At 50.8% G+C, this 15495-nt stretch overlaps 1 protein-coding gene across 3 annotated transcripts in view; it reads left to right on the top strand.

The window, feature by feature from the left end:
* Positions 1 to 14850: 14850 nt before the first annotated feature.
* PDPN (podoplanin) overlaps positions 14851 to 15495 on the top strand; it is a 28082-nt gene continuing 27437 nt past the window's right edge. Inside the window, exon 1 of one of the 3 annotated variants that reach the window (XM_045585190.1) lies at positions 14851 to 15157. In XM_045585190.1, coding sequence (XP_045441146.1) covers positions 15090 to 15157 — 68 coding nt within the window. In that variant the 5' untranslated portion in view covers positions 14851 to 15089. Of the gene's footprint in view, positions 15163 to 15495 lie in introns of all 3 variants that reach the window. The other 2 variants (XM_036446485.2, XM_036446483.2) reach the window with 2 other exon arrangements.

Here is a 15495-nt window from a genome sequence, read left to right as displayed (position 1 = left end):
AATATTGATGAGAGACAATCATCGACCAGCTGCCTCTTGAACACATCCTACTGGGGATGTGCCCGTAACCAAGGTACATGCCCTTGACCAGAATTGAACCTGGGACCCTTCAGTCCACAGGCTGACACTCTATCCACTGAGTCAAACCAGTTTTGGTACATTTATTCATCTTTAAAGGAAACTTGATACCAGTAGAGTAAGACAATATCCAGTATCACTCCCCATCATAGAATATAATCATTAGATAAAAGCGAAGACAAAGCAGTGCTGTTAAATTCTAGCTGGATACTATTGTGGGTGACGTCTCTGACTCTTAACAGATGCTCAGAGGTGTTGAGGACCCAGGAACACTTAATTCAACTTTCTCCCTCATCTAATCCAAAGATTAAAAATGAACTGAATTCCTCTTACTGGAGAATGGCAAACTCCCTCCCCACCCTGTCTTCCCCCCCGCCCCCCCCCCCCACACACACACACACACTCACTAGGGTACAACTTGATCCTGGGAAGATTATACTAAACATACTTCTATGACTGCTGGGCTTTGATGAAAATAAGGACAACGTCCAGGTTGGTGGGGGAATGGGAGAGGGCACTAAAATGAGAGCAGAACGGGGATGGTCGGCAAACGTGTCAGCCGGAGATGGCTTGAGGAGCAGCTCTGGGATCAGGACACTAAGCCTTGAGCTCTCCACAAGATGGGAAAACTAATCTCGAGGCTCCTGCCGTAAGCCCTGATTCTCTAAACAGAGCTCAAGTGTGCCCGGTGTGGTTACAGCCTCTGGCTCTTAAGAAAGCAAATATAAATCCTCCCTGAAAAAAAAAAAGAAGAAAAAAAAAGGCGTCGCCAGTTTAGGAGCTCTACAGAGTATGTTCAACCAAATATAAGTTCCCAATTTTAAAAAAATTACCAAATCCAGCCCTGGCCAATTTGGCTCAGTGGGTAGAGCATCAGCCTGAGAGACTGAAGGGTCCCCCGTTCAATTCCGGCCAAGGGCACATGCCTGGGTTGTGGGCTTGATCCCCAGTAGGGGGCCTGTAGGAGGCAGCTGATCAATGATTCTCTCATCATTGATGTTTCTCTCTCTCCTTTTCTCTTCCTCTTGAAATCAATAAAAATATATTTTTAAAAAAATGCCAAACTCAAGCTTCACTGAGTGAGATCAGCAGAATTAACAAGGTGTAGACTTAGAATGATATGAATTCTGATATTGGGTATAATCTAAAAATACAAGAGCAAAAGGTATAAGCAATTGTTACCTTAACAAATTAAAGAATAGAATCATATGATCATTGTAATCAATGCACAAAAATCATCACTTAAAACTCTCAGCAAATTAGGAATAAAAAGGAATTGCCTATGGAAAGCATCATTGTAAATAGAGTCACATTAGAAGCATTCCTTTGAAATCAAGAACCAGAGAAGGAGGCCCACTGTCCTTGTTTTGATTTAACAATGTACTAGAGATATTAGCCAGGGCAATAAGACAAGAAAAAGAAATATGAGCTTAAGGATTAGAAAACAAAAGTGCCAGTATTCCTAGATTACATAATTATCTGCAAAGAGATAGCCCAAAATATTTTTAGACCTAATTATTAGAATTAGTAAGAGAGTTTAGCAAAGTGGTAGAAAATGAGATCAATATATAAAAATCAATTGTGTCTTTATGCACAAGCAAGAAATGAAAACATTAATTTTTTTAAAGATGTGATTTTCAATAGCAACAAAATAGAAGGTACCTAGGAACAAATAAAACAAGAGCTAAACAAGAATTTGATAGAGAAAAATTTTAAACATTTTAAAAGACATTTTTAAAACTCTAAATAAATACTGGGTTATGGTTAGACATACACAATATGACAGGTGGGGTTCTCAGCCTGCCTGTGGGGATCAGGCTGAAGCCAGCTCTCTGACATTCCCTGAGGGGTCCCAGATTGTGAGAGAGGGTTCTCAGTTTTTGCACCCCAGCTCTGGTTCCAGGAGCTTCACCCAAGAACCGCATGTGCCAAGTCATAGCAGTTCAGCAGCTCCTACGTTGAGTGTCTGTCCCCTGGTGCTCAGTGAGTGTCATAGCTACCAGTCAGCTGGTCAAACAGTTGTAGCAACCGTCTGATCGTCCAAGCAGTAGCTTTGATGCTATGAATTTTTATGACCTTAGCATAAGATTTTTTTAACATAAGAATTAAAAAGTACTTGACACATTGAGCTACATTAAAATTAATAAGTTCTGTTTATCAAAAGGAGATGAAAAGCAACTGATATTTCTACACAGTGGAATATTTCACAACAGTAAAAAATGAACTATGGTATGTGCAGCAACAGGGATGAATATTAAACACTAATTCTGAATGAAAAAAGAAGTTGCTGAAAAACTACATACTCTAAGAAACTTATTGTTTTTAGTTTAAAATAATTAATGCGTAGGGGTATACATATGTGATAAAAGTTTCTTTTTTATTTCAAATATTTAATTTTTTTTAAATTTTTACTTATTTTATTTTATTTTCTCCACCATCATTTATCCCCTCTATGCCCTCTTCCATCTCCATCCTTTATAACTTACACTTATGTTATATATGTTATATATTATGTTATATATTTTTGGCATGTGTCAATTATTAAATAATTTTTATAAAGGAGAATTTAAAATATAGAGAGAGGAAGGGAGAGGAAGAAAGAGATGGAAACCTCCAAAATGAGGTAGAATCATTGATCAGCTGCACTCTGTATGCCCCACTCTGGGGATTGAGCCCATAACTATGACCTCCTGGTTCATAGGTCAACACTTAACCACTGAGCCACACCAGCTGGGCTATAAAGAATTTAGAAGAGCATAACTATCTTATGATGCGATTCATTATTATGTAATGAAACGGAAGACACTTTGTTTTTTTGTTTTTTTGTTTTTTTTTTTTTTAGAAGTATTCTTTTTTTTTTAATATATTTTTATTGATTTTATACAGAGAGGAAGGGAGAGAGATAGAGTTAGAAACATCGATGAGAGAGAGAGTCATCGATCAGCTGCCTCTTGCACACCCCCTACTGGGGATATGCCCGCAACCAAGGTACATGCCCTTGACCAGAATCGAACCCAGGACCCTTCAGTCCCCAAGCTGATGCTCTATCCATTGAGCCAAAACGGTCCCGGCCGGAAGACATTTTGTAGCAGAAGCCAGAACTTAAACATGTCTTTGGGGTAGATGGAGGTGAAGCTTTCTTCATTTTTATAGATGCCCTCACTTTGACCCAGATGCTGGGTATTAGAGGGCCTTGCTCTGATTATCTCGAACTCAGTCTCTTCTGGGTTAGAACAGTTTCCTGACAAGTCCTTTCTCTTTTCGGGAAATACTCACAATCTCCCTCCGGGGATTTCTCTTTTCTCCTGAGGGGCCTGGGTGCAGCGAAGTTTCAGCCCCTGGGGCAGTGACTAGAGGCTGGTTCTTACACAAACTCGGACGGCTCTAGCTCTGCCGCGGGGCGTCCTGCGTGCCTTTGGGCCCCCGGCCACTGTTTCTGCTGAGTCAATGGTGATGTTCTGGTCCTGCTTGGAGCTGACATCCACAGTTGCTGCACGTCCTCAGCTCTGCTTATCTGCTCTGAGGCCCCCTGCCCTGACCGGCTTGGGTCAGGCCCCCTGGTCCTGATAGCATCTCCCTCCCCGCAGGGGGAGGCAGGGACTTCTCACTGGGAGGGCCCCGCCGGGCCATTGGGATCACCTATCTGGAACCCATCTCTCACCAGGTCACCCTACTTTCTCCTCATCACAGTGGGTGTTTCTGGAAACAGAACGTCAACCTGTATGCTCTTGAGATGTGCCCTCAGCTTGTCAGGAGTTTCTGACCTTGGGCAGAGCCCTAAGAGACACGGGTGGCATGTGCTCCCCCCTGGTCCTCCGTTCTGCCCTTCTGCGTGTCTATACTCTTACCTCTCACCTCAGAACACTCATCCCTTCCCCTCTTCTCCCCCCAACCCGCCTCCTCTGAGGATGGACCAGCCCAGCAGGCAGATTTCTGCCTAGAGACACCAACTTGGCAGTTGTCGGTGCTTAGAAACCATAATTCGGATGAGAGAGGTTTGCCGAGATATCTGTCACCACGCCATCGGAGCCATTTTCAGTGTCTGGGAGGCACACCCAAAGCATATTGCCCACACTTAGGCCGCGACTGCTGATTTCCCTGCGGGTCTCTCACTGAGAGGCACTTGGGTGGGATTGGTTCGACTCAAAAAACAGTTGGGAAAAGACCCCCTTGCCAATGTATTTAAATAAATTGAGTTAATCTTAGTACATAAGGGATAAATCCATACATGTCTAAATAAATCATTGATATTTATTTTCACAAAAACCTATAGAGCAGTGGGTGAGTTTTGCTCATGAAATGGATGGGAAATCTCATCCATAAACCTAATTTTCAACGCCAGTACACGTTATTAGGTCAGCCAGCCAAAGCGACTTTCCTGCTGTCAAGACTACTTTTATTTAGATTCAGGATGATGTATGGTTATACGCCTTCTTGAGAATTTGGATGCTTCTCACTTCTCCAGGGCAGTGGTCGGCAAACCGCGGCTCGCGAGCCACAGGCGGCTCTTTGGCCCCTTGCGTGTTCTAAAGCCACTTCTTCAAAATAGACTCTCCCAGGCCGAAAAGCGACTTCTGCGCCTGGGCCACGAAGTTCCCATCGCACTGTACGTGCGCGCCCACACGTGGTATTTTGTGGAAGAGCCACACTCAAGGGGCCAAAAAACCGCATGTGGCTCGCGAGCCGCAGTTTGCCTATCACTGCTCCAGGGAATATAATCAATAATATAGTAATAGCCATGAATGATGTCATGTGGCATATGCATGCCTATTCACTATGCTGCACACCTGATATCAAATGCCAACAGTAATTGAAAATTTTTTTAAATTTACAAAAAAGGAGGAAGCATGTATATGCCAGGGAAAGACAGGCAGCTTCCAGGAGGCTGGCCCGCAGCAGCATTCTGAATGGTCCCTTATCTGCCCGGAGAGAGTTTTGACCTCCCTCAGACCAGGCAGCCGAGCACGATGAAAGATGACTCAGAGGTTCGTTCGCCTTTCCCCAGCCAAGTGGAAGGAAAGTAATGGTGGACGGGAAGGCAGACCCACGTTAGCAAAGTGGACACACGTTAGTTGAGAATCTAGAAAAATTCTCACTTTAATTAGCACTTTAATGTTTATTTTTTGTTAATCCTCACCCAAGGAAATTGTTCTTTTTTTTGTTTTTTGTTTTTGTTTTTGAGAGTGGAAGGGAGGGGGAGAGACAGAGAGAAACATGGATGTGAGAGAGACACATTTATTGGCTGCCTCCCACACGTGCCCCAACCAAGGCTGGGCATCTAGCCTGCAAGCAAGGTACACGCCCTTGACCAGAATCAAACCTGGGATCCTTCAGTCTGTGGGCCAAGCTAGGGCAAGGTATGCACTTTATTGTGTGTGTGTATATATATATATATATATATATATATATATATATATATATATATATTATTGCTTTCAGAGAGGAGGGGAGATAGAAACACCAGTAATGAGAGAGAATCATTGATCTGCTGCCTCCTGCACACCCCCATGAAGATCGAGCCCACAACCCGGGTGTGTGCCCTGACCAGGAATCGAACTGTGACCTCCTGGTTCATAGGTTGATACTCAATCACTGAGCCAGAGCAAGCTACGCACTTTAAACTGTCTTGCCTGCATGTGCCCTGGGAGGGTCAGTGCTACCTCGAGTGGTGTGCACTCCACTTGGGAGAACACTCAGCACACCCTCAGCTCACCTTATTTATTTCTGTTCCTATCATCTGCCTTCCCCCCCCAACCCCGCCACCCCCCTTCCCCAATGAAAGAGGCTTCAAAACAACGCCCTGTTCCCTGCCATGTTCCCCAAACCCAGGACACTGCCTGGCACACAGTGGATGGCCAATAGACCGTTGCTGAGTGAAAGACTCAGTTACCTGTCGTTATAGCTTCCTGCCGTTAGTGCCAGTGGGAAAAGACAACCCGTTCCCCTGGCTGCTGAGGAGAACAGCTAACCCCTCCAGTCACCTCGCCCAGAAATGCCCCCTGCCTCTCGCCCGCCTGCAGGAAGCTCAGCCCCTGTCCTGTCTGCGGGCCGCTGGGGACGGGGTGGGGCCCGGGGGCCCCTGCACCCGCGCTGCTGACAGACACGCGGTTTTCTCCCAGCTTTCTTCACTCTGAGCCTTTTCCTGTTTTCCTCTCAAGGCCAAACCCACCTCTTGGCAGGCGCCGCCGAAGTCTGAGTTTTTGAATTAGATTCTTAGAACGGGGATTCAAACAGATTTGGAGCTTGAACAAGAGATTCTAAAAGACTAACAAAACCCAGACTCTCCCAAAGGGATGGAGAGCCGTGGAGGGAGGCGGGCAGGGACCTCATGTCCGGGGAGGGTGCCGCCTCCTCCGGGCAGGCCTCCAGGCTGCTGGTGGTCCTCGGTGGGCGCTGTCCCTGGCGTGTGGCCAGGGCGGGAGCTGGAGGACACGGGGGGAGCTGCTCCGGCCTTCGGTGCAAGGCCACGCCTCGTGGGTGGCTGTCTCCTGGTCACGCAGAGATCTTGCCACCAGCATGTCCACAAGCCCACTTTCCACCCAAGGAAACTGAGGCGGAGAAAGGCTCCTCGGAGAGCAGCAGGAGCATCAGCAGCCTCCCACCCTGTCCCTGCGCGCCCTCCCGGCCTCCCACACTGAGACGCATTCATCCGGAGTGTGTTCTGAGCAGGGCCGGGCACTTTAATTTTGTTTTTCCAAAAACAAGTGAGAGTGGAAAGTCGCAGGGGCAGAAGCAGGGAGCCCTGGAGGAAGGGAGCCGGAGGGGCTGCGTGGACCCGGGACGCGGGAAGGCCTCGCTGAGCACACGGATGAAAGGGGCCTTCAGTGCGTGTCAGTCTGAAGTGTGAAAAGCATCAGCCGCTCCCAGGGCTTGTCTGTCCGTTAAAACTCAATGTTGATCCATAAAAAACAAACAGAAAAACAAAACAAACAAGAGAACAAAAACCTGCCTCTGTGCTCCCAACCACCCGAGTCATCCGTGATCCTTTTCTCCCAGACCTTGGGTCGGCAAACTGCGGCTCGCGAGCCACATGCGGCTCTTTGGCCCCCTTGAGTGTGGCTCTTCCACAAAATACCACGGCCTGGGCGAGTCTATGTTGAAGAAGTGGTGTTAGAAGAAGTTTAAGTTTAAAAACATTGGCTCTCAGAAGAAGTTTGATCGTTGTCCTGTTGATATTTGGCTCTGCTGACTAATGAGTTTGCCGACCACTGGCCCAGACCATCCGACATACCTGAACCTAAATCCAGCGGCTGGATCCAGCCAGCTTTGGGGGAGCGGGTGGGGGAAGGGCAGTGTGTAAACAGGCCATGTGTTGTGGTGAAGCAAACACCGCCTGCGGCCTGAGCGAGACCTTTCTGCCTCTGTCCCTTGCCGGGTGGGCTGACAGGAGATGTAGGATCTGCACCGTGGAGGCAGCAGCGGCCTCCGGGGAGGGGGACGCTCGCTCCCTTGGCCAGGCCCGAGCTCGCGGTGTCCAGCAGGGAGGCCCGCAGCCTCCCAGGGGGACGGGTGCACAGAGGCCTGTTGATCAACAGTTGAATGTTTTCCTTTTGGCTCCAAGCAAGGGCTCCGCTGCTTTTAATAGACCAGCGAGAAACCCAACATCACACCTTGTTCCTTGTGCTGGGACAGTCACAGGGCCCCGCCCGCTGGGCCGTGGAGACTCAGCCTTCCTCCACCGAAATGAGGGAGGGCCGGGAGTGGAGCCGATGCCCGGGCTGATGCCCAATGGGGCTCTCAGGCAGAGGACAGCACGAGGACCACCCGCTCCGGCCACACCTAGGAGATGCCCCTGCCGGATGCCCACATTGGTGCTGGACGCCATCAGCAAGCGTCTGGGATGAGCGAATCAGCAATGAAATATAACAGAGAAGGGATGGCAGCATGCCCCCTAAGTGACTGCTTGACCAAACACAATGACAAAGCGGGCCTCCCCGGGGTTCCCCTTCTAGGCAGTGACCTATGGAACCGGAACCCTTGACACCTCACCCAAACCTGCTCTCAGGAAAGGGAGAGACCCAGGCCCATCAGACCCAGCGAGACGGACCGCGCTCAGAGCCGTCCTTCCCAGGGCCGCTTGCTTCCTGACCGCGTCAGGCCTGGAGCCCAGGGGCGGGTCGCTGTGCGTGGCATAGGGCCCTCAGCCGGCGTGCAGAGAGGTGGGGTGGGGGATGCAGAGATTTGGAGGGGAGCCACAGGGCTCTCCCTGCATCCCAGAAGCCACCCTTCGGTTTGGGTTTTATCTTTAGAGTCAGGCTGGCTGGGGACATAGTATGCACCATGGACTCAATCTCTGGGCTGGGCTGGGGCGATGGGAGAGGGTCCTCCATGATGAGTGTTAGACCGCCCAGAATATTAGGCCCCGGAGCAAGGCCGGTGGGCCAGGTAAGAAACTCCCCAGGGCGGAAAGTCCCCGATGCCTAGCCAGGGGCAAACCTGGAACACAAGAGCCTGGGCCCCAGGCTACCCCCTCCGCCCCTAGCGCATCACTGGTCATGCGGTTTGGACCCCCTGATCTTTCCCTCCCCAAGATACCATCTAGGCCTCAGTTGTATTTCAGCTCCAGGCCCAGAAAAGCAGCCAAACCAGACAGGAGATGCTGGGGGAGCTTTTTACCTCCCAAGTCACTCGGCAGGTTTCCTCGGCCTCGGGCATCTGATAGTTTCACCCTCCCTCAGAGCAATGGGCAGACTAAGCTGCCCGGCTGCTTTCGGATAGGTGGGGTAACGGTTTATGAGGAATAATGATTCACGAGCAGAAAGAGGAGGGAAATGTTAGGCTTGTCGGACAATACGGCCCTTCCCAGCCGTTTGTAAGCTCCCCGCCACAGGGCACAGAGGCCAGGCAGAAAGCTCGCTGGACATCAGGGGTCAGACCATATAAGGGACAGAAATTGTCCCCAAGAGACCCGGTCCCACACCTGCATTCCATCTGCATTCCAGGCCCACTGGCTCAGCCTCCAAACCCGCTGATGACAACTTTCTCGACAGGAACTGCATACGGGGTGAAACTGCATCCATGACGGGGCTGCCATCGTGGGCCCATGTCCCCTTGGCCGGGTGCTGGGCAGCCCTTCCCTTGGGACATCCCATTCCATTCCCTTAAATAAATCCCATTTTCTTAAATCACCGTCAGAGATGGCTATTTAGCCTGCCCACGCACCTCCACGCTAACCACCCCCCATTCACCTTTCAGGGATGGTCTGCTAGCAGGCCCGCTAACATCCCAAGCTCTGCCCTGGCTGGCGTGCTTCAGCTGGCTGGCATTGTCCCAGGCACTGAAAGGTTGCCGGCCTGATTTCCCAGCTCCATCCCCGGTAAGGGGCATGCAGGAGGCAGTGGATTGATATTTCACTTTCACATCAATGTTTCTCTCTCCTTCTCCCTCTCCCTCGTTCTCTGAAATTAATAAAGACAAATTTTAAAAATATATTTCATTGATTTTCCACAGAGAGGAAGGGAGAGAGATAGTTAGAAACATCAATCAGCTGCCTCCTGCACACCTCTTACTGGGGATGTGCCCACAACCAAGGGACATGCCCTTGACCGGAATCGAACCTGGGACCTTTCAGTCTGCAGGCTGACGCTCTATCCACTGAGCCAAACCAGTTTCGGCAAAAACACATTTTTTAAAAAACCCTAAGGTGTCCTTTCACAATTACTTATGGAGCAGGTTCCAGAGGCGGGCCTACATTGGGCTTGGTCCTTAAGCTACAGCAGGATGAGTGAGGGGCCCTCATGCTGGCAGGAGATCCCCCCGGGGAGGGGGCGGGACAGGGGCCTTCACCCTGGGGAGGCACAGACTCACCCAGGAGCACGCCAGAAAGGAATCTGTTGCTCACATCCTCTATGGGTGTAGGTCACCTCTGTACCTGCCTGAGGAAGCAGCATCTGCCCAGCAACCCTCCTGCCACTGGTGAGAGAAGGTGCTCCTTAGCCATCCATTTAAAAATATATATCTTGTTGATTTTTTACAGAGCGGAAGAGAGAGGGATAGAAAACTGGAAACATCGATGAGAGAGAATCATTGATCAGCTCCCTCTTGCACACCCCCTACTGGGGATGTGCCCACAACCAAGGTACATGCCCTTGACCGGAATCAAACCTGGGACCTTTCAGTTCGCAGACTGATGCTCTATCCACTGAGCCAAACCGGTTTCGGCACCATCCCATTTTTTAACATAATTTTATTGATTTTAGAGAGCAAGAGAAAGGGAGAGAGAGATAAAAACATGGGTGATGAGGGAGAATCATTGATTGGCTGCCTCCTGCATGCCCCCCACTGCAGATCAAACCCACAATCTGGGCATGTGCCCTGACTGGGAATTGAACTGTGATCTCCTGGTTCATAGGTTCAACCACAGAGCCACAGCAGCTGGGCCATCTCGTCTTACTATGGGACATTCCCCGGGGTGAAAACTCTCTTGTCCCAAGGTGAAGCATTGTCTTGCCCTGTTTTGTGTACCTGCGGTGAAGGGTAGGGTATTCTGAGTTGAGGATAAGATCACCTTTCCCAAGGGGACAAAGTTAACACTCAGGGCACTGGGACCAGGCCTCCTGCCTGGGCCTCCTCACTGAGAACATGCAGCCTCCAACACCCAGCCACGGAGGCATACCTGCATCTCCTCACCAGGAAGGGTCAGACAGGCCCAAACACAAGGACTGTCTCCAAGATAACTAGCACATGGTCTTCAAAAAACATCAAGTTCGCCCGGAGTGGCCTGGCCCGGAGGAGCCGGGCCCAGAGCAGCCGGGTCAGGTGCAGCCAGGCCAAGAGCAGCAGCTGCCAGGCCGGGAGCGGCAGTGGCCAGACCTGGAGCAGCTGGTTGTGGAACAGACCAGAGCAACAGAGGCCAGGCCCAGAGCAGTCAGGCCCGGAACAGCTCACTCCTTGCCTGCCCCTGCCCCACGGCTGCCTCTCAGACATGGCTGGAAACTTTTGGGGGAACTTGAGGGTCTGCTGAATCAAGTGATGAAGGCTTAGATCTGGATGTGTTGAGTTAGTATAACGCTGGGGTGTTGATCTGTGAGTGCCTTGTGTGGGGCCTGGATGAGGTTGATTGATCTATTTGGAAATGTCTTTTGTGTGAAGTGTATCCTTGGGCATGTGGAGGTATTATGGAATTTAGAAAATGCTAATTAACTGATTTACTATCTGAAAAATTTAAAGTTCTGAAAGTTTAAGGTCTCTTGCCAAAAAGAGGTTTTAAAGCTAACACCTTAATTTTAATAGAGAAAGGGGAAGACAAGTCCTTCCCACCCAGAACAGGGAATCCAATTCCAACCAGCAGCTATGTTTAAACAATGTGTCCATTTACACTTGAGTGGCTATACCTTTTGATAGCCTAAGGGCAAGTTTACATGTAAATAAGTTTGCTTCTCAACTCCCAGGGCAGAAAAAAAACAAGGTTTAAAATTATTAGATTTTAAAATTTATTCTTAGAAGTGTAAAAGTTTATTAATTAAAAAACAACAACAACAACAACAACAAAAGGAGATTGAAAAACCTGATGAACAATAATAGCTGTTCATTGTAGTAGAGTTGGCGATATGGGAGGGGAGTGGACTGACTGTTCTGGGGGAAAGGGGAAGTGGTGGAGGGGGGAAGAGACTGAACATAAACTGTGCACCTATGAATGAGGACAATGGGGGGTGGGGAGGGGGCGGAGGGTGGGGTGGGAACCTGGTGAAGGGGGGAAGAAATGAGGAACCTTTGTAATAATATGAACAATAAAGATTGATTTAAAAAAAAAACAAAACACATCAAGTTCAAGAAAAAGAAAGGCTGAGCAGAATTCTGGAATCTTCTAGAGACAGGACCGGCAAAGCAATGTGCGATCCCGGGTTAGATTCTGGGAAGGGAAAAATTATAAAGGGCATACCATTGGGAAAATTGTCAAAATTGGAATACGGAACTGTGGATCAGGCAAGAGTGTTGTTTTAATACTAAACTTCGTGATTTCTCAATTCCTACCGTGGCTGCAAAAGAGAATGTCTCTGCCCTCGGGAAACTCACGCCCAAGTAGCTATGGCTGAGGGCACACAGCACCAGGACGCTCAGGTGGGCCAGAGCAGCACCAATATGCAAATGCACATCCATAGAGAGCCCAGGATGAGGCACAGGGGCTAACCATAAACACTCCGTCCGGGAATCTGGAGCAGAGGCATGTGGGACTGTTTTGACTACTGCAACTTTCCTTGCAAATCTGAAATGACGTCAGAATAAAAAGTTGCAGACCTAGCTGGTTTGGCTCTTTGGATAGAGCATCGGCCTGTGGACTGAAGGGTCCCAGGTTCGATTGTGGTCAGGGCAGATGACTGGTTGAGAGTTTGATTCCCAGTAGGGGGTGTGCAAGAGGCAGTTGATCAAAGATTCTTTCTCATCATTGATGTTTCTGTCTCTCTTTCTCTCTCTCTCCCCCTTCATCTCTGAAATCAACAAAAATATATTTTTAAGAGAGAGAGAAGGAGGGAGAGAGAGAGAGAAAAAGAGAGAGAGAGAGAGAGAGTGCATTAGTCTTGTGATAGAGGAACTGTGGCCCCACCACTGCTGGTTCTGGAGGTTCAGATGATGTGTGTGGTCTCTAACCCAGTGGTTCTCAAAGTAGGGCCCCAGGACCAGTAGGCAGCACCTGGGAACTTGTTAGACATGCAAATTCTTAGCCCCACTCTGGCAGCCCAGAGGCCTGCTTCTCAGCTCCTGGGGAAACCATGGTGCTTTGGAAGCTCCTTTCCTTACTCAGAGGATAAGCATTATCAGCGGTCCTGACCCAGGGCTGTTTGGAGGCGTGGCTGAGATAGCACCGTCTCCGTGGCCACTTCAGGAGCACAAGCTGCTCCTCAAGAATGAAGGAAGCGCTGGCCTGTTCCCTGCCTGTCCCCTTCTTCCCTCTTCCGGGCTGGTCTCACCCAGGCTTCCAAACCCGAGTTACCACCCCAAACCACCCACGTGCGCCCTGACTCCCACCCTGTGCCACGCCCAGCGCCCTCTCTCTCAACTCTGCTGTTGAAGAAGCCTCCCCCCGCCCCCCAACTAGGTCCAGCCGCTCTGCCCCATTACTCAGACAGTCAGCGCTGGGCCCCTGTCCATAGATTCTGTGGCCCCTCTTCCCATCCCTGGGATGGCGTCCAACAGGGTGCAACTTCCTGTCACCTCCTCCTTCTCCATCCTCTACCACAAAGTCAGGTGACCGACCTGGTAGCATTTAAACACATCGCTGTGCTGTTGGCAGACACGAGGGGAGCAAGGAAGACGGGCCTGGTGCTGACGGTCACTAGGATGGTAAGCTCCAGATGCCTAGCAAGGGAGAATCAATTGTAGGTGAGGACCTGGCCCCCAGGGTGACCTTTCCTCCCCTGGCACATCGCTGGTCATGTGGTTTGGACCACACCTTTCCTCTTAGATTCTAGGAGAACTCCTTCTCCCACACCAAGGAGGGGGCTCCCGCACCCTGAAAGCAGCTCTCAGACCTCTCCCTCCAGGTCCTTAGGCAGGAGAGCACTAGTCCAGGCCTCAGGGGGTCTTTGAAATGCAGATTCCCCTCCCGCAGACCAGAGGAGGCTGCACCAGCACTTAACCAGCAATAAATATCCCCTTGGGCGGGTCCTTGGGGGACGCTGGCTCCAAATGTGAATTCCCAAAGGCTCTCCTAAGGAGAAGGGTGGGGCCAGGAATCTGAGCTTTGCAAGCAGTCTCCCCTGGGGATTCTCCTGATGAAGCCCATTTGCATACGTCAGTCTGGGGCGAGGATCTGAAAACAACCCATTTTCACCCCGTGGCATCTGGAAGTGGGACAGAGACTACCACTCCACTGCTGCTCCTTAAAAAAAAAAAAAAAAAAAATCCCAACAGTTCAGAAGGAAAGAAGATAAAAACTCTTTACGCGGTAGCCTTCTAGCCTGTTTGGCTCAGTGGACAGAGCGCCGGCCTGTGGACTGAAGGGTACTGCGTTCGATTCCGGTCAAGGGGGCAGGTACCTGGGTTGCAGGCTTGATCCCTGGCCCATAGTGGGGCTCATGAGGGAGGCAACCAACGGATGTGTGTGTGTGTCTCTCTGTGATGTTTCTCTCTGTGTCTCTCCCTCTCCCTTTCGGTACCTTTAAAAATAAGTAAGTTAATTAAAAAACCCTAAATGGTCGACACAGGCTTGTGACCAGGAAGGCTGCCGGCACGCATGCACCGGCCCCAGCCTCACAGCCAGGCGTGAGGGCGCATCTAGAGCTCAGCCTCCCCCGCCCCCAAAGTGCCAAAGCCACCAACCCTGCCAAGCTCCCGCCAGCGGCCTCCCACACACCCCCACCCCTTCCCACCCCCTCCAGTCCCTTCAGGACAAGGGCGCGATTTAGCCTCCTCTGCCCACCCAGACGAGGACCGCCACCTTTTTTTTTTAAGCCATCAACTCCAATATTTACAAGCACAATCCCAGGCTTGGTTCTAAAATGACTGGCCACACAAGGCACCGTGTACTTCTCCTAACAAGAAAGAAAGAAAGAAAAAGAAAAAAGAAAAAACAAACAAACACCAACTAGGCTTGTGCCTTGCACTTAAAAAACAGAATAAATAAAGTTTAAAAACTTCTTAAAAAGAAGTTGCTTGTGGCACGCACCCCCTTCCCTTCCTGTTGGGGGGCAGAGCACACACACGCCGAGGCGGCCAGGGCGGGGGCCTCCGGGCCCGGGCAGGCCCGCAGCTGGGCCCTGAAACTCTAAACCTGGCCTGAGGTCATCGCGGCCGCCCGGCCAAACAGAGCGAGAGGGCGGGCCGCCGCCCGGAGACCACCTTACCCGGCGCCCGCCTCCCGCACATAAATGCCGGCTCCCTCCCCAGCTCCCGCTGCAAAGTCTGCTCCGCTGGCAGCCGAGGCCGGAGGACGCCGGGGACCCCGCTTGCCCTGGGACGTTTGCTCCCCGCCTTCCAGTCCCCCCTCCTGAGCGCTCCTCCAGGCCAGGGCCTGTGGATCTTCCCAGAAACTAGCTGCTGGGCCAGTCCAGGGGAACGAGCCAACGGAGAAGATGTGGAAGGTGCCGGTGCCGGTGCTGCTGCTGGTTTGCGGGAGTGCATTGCTCTGGGCTCCGGCAGGAGAAGGTAAGACCCGCGTGAGGAGTGGGGCTCCCTCCCCGCAGCTGCTGGGGGGGACCTCGGGGCCCGGACCTGCGGGAATGGCCGGGCCTGGTGTTTTGAGGTTGCCTAGGAGAGCAGAGGGGCTCGGGGAGGGGGTGCCTGCGAGTCTGGAGGACCCGTGAGAAGGGGAGGCAGCCAGCGCTTAGCGGGTGCCAGGACCCAAAGAAAGCTGAATGAAGTGCAAGGAGGAGACCCCGAGTCCACAGGCAGCAGGGAGCAGGAGGAGTAGAGGGGGTCTCCCTCACAGACAGCCCACCTCCTGGCATGCCCTGCTCAGCTCAGCTCAGCTTACGAGAG

Source organism: Pipistrellus kuhlii, unplaced genomic scaffold (genome assembly GCF_014108245.1).
Source record: "Pipistrellus kuhlii isolate mPipKuh1 unplaced genomic scaffold, mPipKuh1.p scaffold_m20_p_2, whole genome shotgun sequence".
NCBI lineage: Eukaryota > Metazoa > Chordata > Mammalia > Chiroptera > Vespertilionidae > Pipistrellus > Pipistrellus kuhlii.
This window is presented reverse-complemented; position numbering and strand designations above follow the sequence as displayed.